We start from the raw sequence: 12762 nt of genomic DNA on the forward strand, positions 1-12762 counted from the left end.
GTAGACAATAAATTATGGTCCAAATATCACCTACTTTATTAATAAAAAACAAGGCAGTGAAACGTGTTAATGATTCCTGGAAAATTTTCATCATTCCACTAAAAATTCTCATCACTTCTTCATTTAACAAAAATAATTTGTAAGGATATTCTTAGATGTTACTTTTCATAAACTCCAAAACCATCTGAATACAAAATTGTAGTAGAACAAGTTTCTTTCCTGGAACCTATACATATGGCAACTGCATTATAGTCAAATCAGGAAATGTGTTGCATGCTACATGTCCTATAGAGCCAGTGGTCCCCTTTTTGGCACTGGTGCTCCTGAGAATCTAATGTCTGATGATCTGAGGTGGTGATGCCAGTGCCAGGGAGCAGATGCACACACAGATGAAGCTTTGTTGGCTTGCCTACCACTCACCTCCTGTTGTGCGGCCCAGTTCCTAACCAGTCTGTGGCCTGGGGACCCTTGCTATAGAAGAGCCTGTTATGGTGCCTCTAATTATTATACTCACTTCAATCCTTTGCCTAAAATCAAAACGTGCTTTCTGCACTTACTTTGACCTCACATTATGAGGAGCAAATCTACATGGCTTCTTCTGACAGTGAAAGCCATCTCAGGTTATCTCAGATCCACAAAGATTCAATGCCACCTGAGTTAACTTGTGGACAAAGGTCTGATGACATACGAGTATTCCGGGCTAGAAAGGCCATATCAAAGAAAGTGGGGATAGAGTTTTCCTTCTACACTTCATATATGACTATTAGAGTGCTATGAAAGCCCTTTAGTATCACATGAATTTCTAAAAAAAAAAAAAAAAAAATCTAGTCGCCACTGTTATATTTTTGATGAATTCTACTAGAGACCTACAGATAGCTAAGGGAATTCAGGCTCTGAGTAGCCTCTCAAGGGTCAGTCATTACTTGGATCAGAGAGAACTCATAAAAATTGGCATGGATCCAGCCAACTATTGAAGATACTATTCCTTTCCTGCTGGAACTGTCAGCATTTCTACGTAGGTACCTAAAGAGAGTATCTATTGTTTGGTACATGCAAGGAGCATTACCTGTTTTCACCAAATTCTTTAATTTAATGCCTTGTGGACATGGATATCCATGGGTAGATTCTTTAATACATTTACAATAAGTTTTGTCCATGTTCTAATAAGCCAACTCATCTATGTTTAATATACTCCAAATTCCTTTCTTTAGCAGAAAATCATGTTCAACTTTTGTTTTCTACATAAATATTGCTTTTCCTACAAGAAGCAACTACCTCTGTATTAAGGCACAACACAATTTGTGTTGTCGCTGTGACAGAAATCCGTTTGTTCCCTTGATCTCAGCTACAACTATGGAAGGAATGAGGTACTCAAGTCCTTCAACTGAACCGTAGGGAAGGTGACTGAGAGCTGAAGCTCTTGGGATTGTCATTGGTCTTTGGTCCTCTGTCCCAGTTCCTTTCTCCACTGGAGCTGAAAATGGACATTAAGATTTGTCAAAAACGTAAAAGCATCCTCAAGTATCATTCCTCCTGACTCTACTTTTGGCAAGTCTCCAAAGCTTTGACCCTCAGCAAAGGTACAATTACATATCCCTGCCACTCTTAATGTTCTCTGCAAGTCTTGCACTTGTGCATGGGGTAAGGTCCAGTTATATGGTAACACATGCAGTGTTATTGTGAGCTCTCAGGGTACACACAGAAAGCAGATGAAAAGGGCATCAGCTAAATTGTCCCACCTACTCCAGCCCACCCAGTTCAGGGTCTTTACATTTCTTTTGTTTTCCACTTATGTTGAGGCAGTATTTTCCAAAGAATTACTATTGATGACTGAATTATTTAGGTTTCACACTACTAAAACACATAAAAAGTGAGGTGAAAAACACTGGATTATTTCTTCTTAAGCTTTGCCACATGATTTTGGAATTCCTTGGGACACAATTTGTTTAAATTGTTAACATATATTAGTTATATAAAAATATGCTATAAATCTATAAAATTTGGTGTCTTCTAAAATCAGATGTCATTAGATTAATATTGAAATTGCCTCTGAGATTTTTTAAGTCTATTAAGTGATTTGATGTCAGTGAGTGGTCAATTATGACTCTATGCTGAGCTTTTCCCCCTTGATCATTTCTAGATTGTTTATGGAATGTAGTCTAAATATTCTGAAACAGTCTGTAACATTCTTTGGATTGTATTCAACATTTTTGTTTTGCCTTGTTGACTGTTTTAGAGAATTAGGCCTAATTTGTGCATCTCCAAAATATGCTGGGATCATTTCTAGTAATCCAAACAGTTCCACTGTCCCTTGAGATTGTTCATTATCAGTTTCAGCACAGATATAGAAGCAGGAAGTTCTTTTATTAAAACAGCTACTACCAAGGAATCAGCACTCTTTTGCCACTTCTGAGGGTAAGTCTTGAATTTTATAGTGGGATTAAGATTCTTATTTCCTATTTTCTTCTTTGGTAAAACTATCCATTTATTCAAGCTATAAGACTTTATGATTAAGGTTTTAGGATTGTTAGAGTGAAAGGCAAGACCTTCTCAAATCATCTTAAAGGAGCACACAAACTTAAGAAAGTTGGAGAATACTATAGTTTCTGAATAAACTCTTGATTCATAAACCAAGATCAGTCATTTCTAATCCCAAGTAGTAATTGGCTGCAGCTAGAAGATCAGAACAGATAAAATATTAAAAATATTAAAAAGTATGTGTTGGACATTGAAAATTTTGAGAGTAGCAAAATGTACACATAAGTAAATCTAAGTGTCACTTAAGGAAGGATTTTCTGTGTTATGACCTTTTTGAAGAGTAACTTTCTAGGACTTTGCAAAATTCAGAAATACTAAATTCTTAAAATTTCAATTGTCCTACAATGACTGAACCAAGAATTAGAATGGAAAAACAGGCATCCAGAACATAAAAAGGATGGGAAAATTAAATGTTATCACAGACCTACTTGTTACCTAATTATATTTGACTTGATTAATGTCAGATGAGAGAATAAGACTGACTACATATTCACTTCTGAATAATGTTCAAAACACTTAGAAAGGCACATCTCACTTTCCACTTCCAATGAAATTATTTTTTTGTGTGAGAAATTTACCTCTAAGAAATAGTATAATGAAAAGACTTGATGCTTTTTCTCCATTCTCCCAATATTATTCTGATTTAGGTATTTCTGGAAAAAGTAAGTCTGACAGGTTGGACTTTATGATGATTTTTCTCATTTAAAAACATTCTCTAGTAAAGAACTATATTCTTTACTATCTTTTAGGTAAAAGTTTATCTCCAAGAATTTCCTTTGAGAAAAACACTTTCCAACTACCCTATAATGTTTCATCTTACCTTAATGATGGAGAAATATCTGTACAGTAATTGTATAGTTATGAATCGATCAGTAATTTGACTTCAGAGAAGTCAGCAAATCCTAAGACTATAAACGGCAACTTAAAACAAAAATTGATTGGAAAGAACTTCAGATATTTTAATCTATTTCTTAATAAGAGCCATGTGGATTCCATTTGGCTTAACAGACATGTAATATGGCACTTACACTCTCATATTAACCTATTTGGGAACACCTAGCCATAGTTCTGGCAAAATAAAGCAAAACGGAATAAAAGAAACCCTAATATAGCATATATTTCTGACAGTAAAACATTCCCAGAAGAGTTAAGTACAAAATACTCTAATCATCTGCTAAAGAAATGATTCAGTTTTCACTAGTGTCATTCAAAAGACATGTCATTTAACCCTGTATTACTTTAAATGTTTCTCAACCTGGATACTACAGACATTTTGGCCTGGATATAATTCTTTGTTGCAGAGGCTGTCCTGTGCAATGCAGGATGTTCAGCAAAATACTTAGCCTCTACTAACTAGATGCTAGTAACACTCACCCAGCTGTGACAAGCAGAAACGCCTCCAGACATTCCTTAATGTTCTCTGAGGGAACAAATCACTACCTGTTAAGAACCACTGTTTAACAGTATATCACATTTTCTACCTTTTTCACTCAATAGCTAATGAATTCTATGTATCCCCCAAAATTCTGAAGGAAGTACACAGACTAATAAAAAATATTATTTTTAATTATTGAAGGTTTAACCTAAGGCATCATACTGACATCTACTGGCTTGGTACACATATTGCAGAAAACCCCTCAAAATTAAAAGTAAAAGGGCACTATTCTGAGAAAGTAGAATAATTCATTGAAAGCAGTAACATTAACATCAGAACTATATTAGTTCCATGCAGAGCCTAACAAATAACAGTGGTAACTATCTATTGCACTGTCTTTTGGAAGAACAATTTTTGATGAATACTTTTGAGACTAATAATGAGGGAATTTTTTTTTGACAAGTGAAAAATATGTCTGGGCCAAAACACTTGTACAGCATGAGATTTTGATTTATACCAAAAATTTTAAAGACTAAAAAAAAAATTTTAAACCTTAATAATAATTCCATAAATGAAATTACTATAATTTTCTAGGTATTTTAATAAAAGACATTTGGTAATTAAACACTATTGTCAATTAAATTGATGAACTTTATTGGGGTTAAAACTATAACAAAGTTCATCCTAAAACATTTTGCGATGCAAAATTATTTCACTCAAGGAGTGTTTTATAATTTCGATGCCAGGAATTACAAGCAATTTTCAAAAGCAGAGACTCTCACATTCATAAAACTTTATACATCATTTGAACTAACAGATATTTATACTACTAAAATCAAACATGCATCACTTTCAAACATTCTTGTATCATGATTTTTTTATATTACATTATTTAACACCATTCCTCATCACTACGTGTATTATACACTTGCGCCGTTCTCCTTGGATTTCTGATCTTTATCGTCACTCTTCACATTATCCTATAAAATAACAGATAAGAAAAAGTATATACTATTAGATTTTCTTAAAGGTAACTGTAAAAAATAATAAACATTAGTAAATAAAATACTCTAGATAGCCTGTTTTACCATCTATTGAAAACTGACTTTGGGGGTAATTATGAAAAAAATCTCTCTCAATTCTATTACAACAGCTTCTAGTATTTGGGTCCTGAGAAATTAAAAAGTTCTTATAACAGTATATTCCTTGCACTATAGATTTTTTTTCTTCTTGTTCTGAGTGCGGAGAGAGTGTAGAAGATCTCTCCATTACTGAAGTTAGTTTACAATGGCACTGAGTTACTAGTGTTTTTTTTTTTTTTTTTTTGGTAACAAAAAATACTATTAATTTTGACAGTGCCAAAGACATTCTCAATTCTGTCCAATAATAAACAGGTTTAAAAAAGGAAGTGAATGGTTTTAGCTTCCTCAAATTCAAACTCACTTTCTGGTTTCAAAAAAGAAATACAAATAAAATTTGCTTTGAAAAATCGGTACATACAACCCCTGTTGACATCCCAATTAAGTTCCAGAAAAATATAATCTTTTGGGACTTGCTTTTGAATGATCTGATGAAGGGCAGAATGCTATCAATATTTGCTCCTGGAAAAACACCGTAACTTAATAGCATTCAAACTAGCAGAAACAGATTTAAAAAGTAAAACTAAAAATTGGTGAATGTATAAAATTGCTAACCTTCTTGAGAACAGTGTGGATTTCATCCATTACGGTGGATAAGTTTCTGATTGTCTTATTCAGTTGGTTTTCAAATTGCAAATTCATATTTTCTGAAATCTTTAAGTTATCCTGTAACTGACTAAGGTCCTTTTTAACTTCTCTGAGTTCACCAGAGAGGCTTTTGTTGGAATTTTCCAAATTTAATATAGTCTTTTCATCTTCATCTGTTAAAAAAAAATCCAAAATTTACTATTAAACAACTTAAAATATCCAATTTAATTTCGAGGTTAAAACTACTTAAGCTAAGAAAATAAAAAACGAATATAATCCTGTAAAATGGTCGCAAATGTCAATTTCAATACTTATTAAAGTACACTGCAATACTCACTTCATTTAAATGACGTTTTAGCTACGAATTACATCTAATCCAGGTACTACTGTTAAGATGATGGTATAAATTCGAGAAAGTAAGAGAAATTGGTAAAAACTAAGAGGATTAAAAGGATAAAATAGAAATAATGCACATGAAGATCTAAGATTAATTCTTATAAAGCTAAGCAATTTCTAACCTTTAACAGAAATGGTCAAATGTAAAGTTATAATTTGTGGCCTGGACTAAAACACATGGATATAAATATGCACATATGCACAGGTATATATGTGTATGTGTACACATACACGTCCCAATAGAGTGTTAAAAGTACTGACATATCCAATTCTGTTCCTTACCTGTTTTTTCTTCTAGTAACTGTAGCTTCTGTTCTACTTCAGCTCTTACTTTTTCACTCTTTTCCAATTTCTGCAAGAGGCTTCCTACATCTACCATTGCACCATTGTACACAATCAGGCCAACATTTTCTTCCACATCCTTGGATTCTTGTTTCACTGTTGGTGTTGGAAGTAACAACCTGTTTCCTATAATATAAAAGATGTCACATTTTATTATATTTTCTTAATTAATAATACAACTATATAATAGCACAATCTTAAAATAACATATGCAAACCTAGCATATCTTCCTGTAATGCTTCAGACTCTTCATGGTTTTCTTCATCTTTTGAGGTGTCTGTTAGTTTCCGGTAAAAGCAAGATTCACGAAGTACTACTTTATTAAGAAGCTTCTTTACCTGTTATATAAGTAAGTAAACAAATTAAAAAGATGAAAATAAGTTTTGACTCTCTTTGAACAACTGTATGATGAACCTCAGTGGCATCTGTTTTCCAAGGTATTCACTCCCAGGAAGTTAGGGCAATTAACCTTTAAACTGTCTTCTTTAAAAACCTAAAATCTAAATTATCATTTGAAAAAACTTTTGTTAAAACAAGTCCAACATAGAAACACTAATATATACATTTAAGTATATGTACAAAGATGCTTATTACAGCACGGTTTGTAATTGTAAAAAATAAAAACCACCCAGCAACCTGACTAGTTAAGGTAATTATGCTACATCAATACCATAGAATACTGTGCAGTCATAAAAAGAACAAAGTGGGTGGGTCTCTATTTTCATGGTAGAATGATGCCATGATAGATTGCTAAATGAAAAAGTTATCTATCACTATGTGTAGAATGTGTTGTTTATAAGACTAGAACTATCATATATGATCTGCTTATAAAAAGATACCAGAAGAGGGGAACTAAAGGGAGAGGAAACTTTTAATTTTTTCACTTTATACATTTCAGAACTGCTTGACAGTATTGCAATTATATTTAGTATATATACACTATACTATACAGTACATATATATACAAATTGCTTTTATATTTCACAAAGTCAGAAATTAAAAAGTTACTTAAAAATATGTTTTAAATATTCACAAGACAGATTACCTGAGCCCGAGAAAGATGTAGTCCAAGAGTATAAAGTATTTCTTCCAAATCCTTTTCAAGAAGGTAACCACAATGGCTTTGATCAAAATAAACAAATGCCATTAACAGATCCCTGTTAATTGTGATCATCTGAGTCTTTTCTTTTTCCTAAAGAAAATGTGAAAGACACAGCATACAATTTTTACCCCTCAAAACTGAGAATATATTCATATAGTAGCAAAAATCTGAAAAGACCTTTGTCTCATTTTAGCTCAAATAAGTTGTTGTGGTTTATGTGCATGGGTGAAAGGAATAAGACACACTGGTTATCCGATATAACTACAAACATCAAAATATGACTGAATTTTGATCTGAGATGTGATATATAGATATACAAGGATCAATAAACTTCGTAACTGTGTTATGTTTAACAGTAAGTCTAGATTATATAAAAAAGGAAAATTATCACATTTAAAAAAATAAATGATTCAATAAGTACCTTATCTTTAGAGGGCCTCTCTTTGCAGTACCTATTGATGTCTCTTTTGTCATCTCGTTTGTTTATTTCTTCCTCATCCCGATCTATAAAATAAAACAGTAGCAAAAAACTCAATACAGACCTTTGATTACCAGAAACCAAAACTACTTTATTACTGATTAGATTTCAAAAGACACATTAGCAAAGAAATACATGAATAAAAGATTTGGATTTTATAAAAAACAATTATAAGAACAGGAAGAAAGTTATTAAGAGACTAGAGGGAAGAAAAATTTGACTTTACTGAATCAAATTAAACTCCTTATTCCATAAATACCTGAAGGACATAGTTCAAAAAATGAATTTTATAAATAATATTGAAAATTACAATATAAATTTAAACAAAACAGCAAAGTATACTTCCTAAAAGCTAAAAGGAAAACAGTCAACAGAGTACAACTGACTACAGATAGATTATTGCAAAATAACACTACATGAGAAATTGAGATGTTCTTGAGATAATTAAGAAGGCCTAAAAGATGTCATAGATGTGCTAACACTAACATGTTTCTCATGATAAAAAATGGAAACTTGGATAAATTATTCTTAAAAAAAATTAGTACAGTAAGGTAAATCTGTAACTGTGGAAGACATGACTTGAAATTCATACTTCAGTTGTCTTAACAAAATTCAAATATCAAAAAGAATACTTGACAATTTATACAAGTCATGACATTAACTTTATTTTCTAGATTAGAATACTATCTTTCGTTTTAATGAAAATATAATACAACTTGTGCAAAATTCAAAATACAAGAAAGCAACTGGCAAAAAGTAAAGTTCTTTCTTTTACTTTTCCCTAGGTTACCCAGGTTTCCAAGACCTCTCAGCCAACATCCTCAGGTCAACCACCATTACCAAATTGTTATGGGGCTAATATTATAGAATTCATCTGCTAAGGGCTGAATTACGTCCCCTAAAATTCATATGCTGAAGCGCTAACCCTCCCTAGTACCTCAAAATGTTACCTTATTTGGAGAAAGGGTCTATACAGAGGTAAACAAGTTAGAAGGAGGTCATGAGGATGAGCTCTAATCCAATGACTGGTGTCTTTATAGAAAAAGGAAATTTGGACACAGATATGCTGATAGAAGATGACATGAAGACACAGGGTGAAGATGGCCATCTACAAGCCAAGGAGAGGTTTCTGGACAGATCCTTTCCTCACAGCTCTCAGAAGGAAACAACCCCACCATGAGACTCTTTGATCTTTGATTTTTGGTCTCTAGAACTGACACAATAAATTTCTATTGTTTAAGCCACACAGACTGAGGAACTTTTTATAGTAGCCCTAGTAAACTAATCCATAATACTCACATGAATCATATGTAAACATTAAAGTCTTTGAGATACCACAAAGCATATTCATAAACATTTCATACTAATCTACGACATACGTAAGCAGCTAAAAAAGTCTATAGTAAAACATGCAGACCTTTGCTTAACCTAAGCTTCCCAAATTTATTTGGTTCCAGTACACTTTATTAAGCTATACCTGTTAATATCTTGGGACATCTGGAAAAGACCGCTTTAGGTAAGAAGTTGTACTTGAACAGTAAAAATATAGAAAAAACTTTATATTAAAGAAAATATACATGCTAAAAACATGCATGAACCTGGATGACATTATGCTAAGTGAAAAAGTCAGTCAGAAAAGATCACATGTTGTATGATTCCATTTATATGAAATGTCCAGAATATCTATAGAGACAAAAAGCTAATGGTTGCCTAGGACTGAAGAGGTAGGGGGGAAATGGGAGTGTCTGCTAATGAGTAGAGTTTCTTTTTGAGGTAGTGAAAATATTCTAAAATTGGTTATGGTGATGGTTGTACAACTCTGTCAATATTAAAAACCACTGAGTTGTATACTTTTAATTAAATATGTTATATGAATTATATAATTAAATATGGTATGTGAATTATATCTCAAGAAAGCTTTTACTAAAAGAAGAAAATAGGCAAATATTGTAAAGCTAGACTGTAGTAATTTCACAATTCTATAGTTACTAAGAATTATTAAATTGTATACTTCAAATAGGTGAGTTTTGCAGTTATGTACTGCAACCTCAATAAACTATTTTATAAACCCTAGAAAACTGAGAAGTACGCAGTGGAACTTTACAGGTATTTTACGGCTGGCATCTGTGACTGGTGAAGTTATCTACTGCAAAGTAACCTGAATGATAGGTAGATGGGTATTTATTATTAAGCACCATTTCAGGGAAATTTCTTTCCCCAAGTTGGGTAAGTATTAATTACACATGGGAAATGTAATAAAATTAAATATGTCTTAATTCTGTGACATAAAAATAAAAATTAATACAATATTTTACTATTTCTATTCAAAAAACAAAAAATATTAAAAGTATAGATTTCGGTGATACAAAGTCACGAAACAAAAAAATGTATTTTTCATCCTAAGAAATAAATTTGAATCATACCATCTTCTTCATCCTCAGCTTCTTCGGCTTCCATTGGATCATACTCATCCTGATTATTATCTTCTTCAGTTTCATCATCATCTTTAGAATCATCTTTTCTTTTATCATCTTTCTGTAATTTAAAATGTCTTAAAATTAAGCAAGGTATCTCACCAAACATTAAATGACAAAACCCAAAAACAACTAAATCCACTAAATTTAGTTGAAATAGAATCACATTATTAATTTATTGTAACAATAATACTCTTTGAGAGTAAACTGCCATTCACAATATATGTAAATCAAATCATCATGCTGTGCATGGCTTAAACTAAAAAAAAATTACCATAAAACTAGTTACAGATTTTTACATAGGCTTAATTCAAAGACTTAAATTCTAATACACTAAAACCTTTTAGTTTGGCCTTTATGTTTCACTGTTCACTATCAGTTACACTCTAGAAGACTAATCAAAAACTTCTAAATTAGGTTGCTGGTTACAGAATAATTACGGACCTTCCTTTCATCTCTATCTTCTTTTTTATCTTTATCATCGCCTGATTTTCTCCGTTTGGGTTTTGGCTCATCAGTTTCATCATCTCTTTCTTCTTTTTTATCTTTTCTCTCATCTTTCTTACTTTTCTTTTCCTTTTCTTTTTTATCCTCTTTCTCAGGAAGAGATAATAATGATTTGTATATTCTGACACCAAAATCTCTTTGAAGCATTTCATTGAAAAGTTCTGCAAACAATGACACCTATAAAAAGAGACCAAAAGTAACCCAAACATCTTTAATAGAAACAGTGAAAATAATCCAGGACAATTGGTAATTTATCGAATAATAATTCGCAATATCTAACAATGTGACTAACAACAAATTTATAATAACTGATGTCAATGATATTCGGAAGCCTCAAAATCCTAAAAATTTCTTCTGAAGATATAAATACTACATTTTGTATACTTTTGGTCAAATATTATGAAAAATACACTGTACTACAGAAAATATGAAAATCAGCAGAAAAAATATTTCTACTACCTTACACAAATTAATCTTTATGGTAAATGTAGTTTATTTACTTATCAGTTTTTATGAAATGTCTAGTACCAGGGACTGTTCTAAGCACTGTTTTGGCGGTGAAGCAGATAAAAATCCTCTTATGAGCTAACAACATAGTGGGGAAAAGTATGATATACCAAATCAACAACAAATTATAAGAAAACAAGCAGAATGAAAGCATAGAGAGTAACAAGAAAGTAATCAGAGAAGACCTCTTTAATCAAGTGACACTTGAAAAGTGACCTGAAGGTAGCAGGGAAATGTCCATATAGATACTAAAAGAGATTTGGGCAGGGGAAAAACAATTCTGAGTAGGAAACATACATTATCATTATTACTATGCAAGGATCCATGGATAAAGACTGTTAACATACTCATGAACCTAAAATTAGACTCGAAATTTTCTATGTAAATATTTCTAAGGTTAACTGCTTTCAACAGATTAATATGAAATGTATTCTTTGGCAATCTGTTCAGTGTATTTGGTAAAACAGACTATTTTCCCCATCATAAAGGATAATAACAATGTATTCATGTTATAACTGACGCTATAATTTACTTTTCTTCAATTCATGTTGTCTTTACACATTTAAATAAAAAAAAATCTATTATCAGTAAAATGACCATTAAAGATGTTAAAAATTCCACTTTATCTTAACCATTAATGTAAACTAAACAAACTCTGTGTAAATAAATTGCAAGAGGAATATCTTTTCTTTAGAGTTTTTTATTACCTAGAGAATAAAAAGCAGTAGTTAAAATATGTTAGAATGGAAGAAGCCTAGAACAGTAACTAGAAGAGCAGAATTCTGCATCTCTTCATTTACAAGCACTGAAAGACAGATACATCTGGCATTAATTAAATCAGCCCCAAATTTATAATGTTAATAATATATGCTTTTTCTTACAGACTTTTTTTAAATTCAAGTACCAAAATAACTTCTGCATTTTGGGGGTTACGCCATAGCGTAGTGGTTAGCATGTCTGCGTTACACCCAGAAGGTTCTAGGTTTGCGCCCCAGGTGGAGCCATGGACCATACCCTGGGTGTGCCAGGCTCCAGGTGCACCAGACCCCAGGTGCACACTGTGAGTGTGTGGGAGGGGATGCCCCGCCTTCAGAGATCCAGTTCTTAAAGGAAAACAGCAACACCCATAGGTCAGGGGTGGAAGTGTGAGAGGACGGGGAATTAAAGAGGGGGGCGGGGAGAATAAGTTCTGCATCCTAATGATAGATTAGAAGGAAACTAATGAAGGGGATGTATTAGGTGGGGAAGAAAAAATAAAGAATTACTCTGTTAGCAAAAGGCTGTTTTGAAATCACTTTGTTTCCACCAGAGCAGCA

The 12762-nt window shown here is 32.4% G+C and overlaps 1 protein-coding gene across 2 annotated transcripts in view; it reads right to left on the reverse strand.

Annotated features, from left to right (window-relative positions):
* Window positions 1-4083: 4083 nt before the first annotated feature.
* CCAR1 (cell division cycle and apoptosis regulator 1) overlaps window positions 4084-12762 on the reverse strand; it is a 41055-nt gene continuing 32376 nt past the window's right edge. For both annotated transcript variants that reach the window (XM_036222409.1, XM_016127338.2), the window contains exons 18-25: window positions 10877-11116; window positions 10382-10493; window positions 7902-7984; window positions 7424-7570; window positions 6596-6716; window positions 6319-6504; window positions 5608-5813; window positions 4084-4893 (exon numbers count right to left, since the gene is read on the reverse strand). In XM_036222409.1, the coding sequence (XP_036078302.1) occupies window positions 4834-4893; window positions 5608-5813; window positions 6319-6504; window positions 6596-6716; window positions 7424-7570; window positions 7902-7984; window positions 10382-10493; window positions 10877-11116 (1155 nt within the window). In that variant the 3' untranslated portion in view covers window positions 4084-4833. The remainder of the gene's footprint in view (window positions 4894-5607; window positions 5814-6318; window positions 6505-6595; window positions 6717-7423; window positions 7571-7901; window positions 7985-10381; window positions 10494-10876; window positions 11117-12762) is intronic.

This window comes from Rousettus aegyptiacus, unplaced genomic scaffold (genome assembly GCF_014176215.1).
Source record: "Rousettus aegyptiacus isolate mRouAeg1 unplaced genomic scaffold, mRouAeg1.p scaffold_m13_p_6, whole genome shotgun sequence".
Classification (NCBI taxonomy): Eukaryota; Metazoa; Chordata; class Mammalia; order Chiroptera; family Pteropodidae; genus Rousettus; species Rousettus aegyptiacus.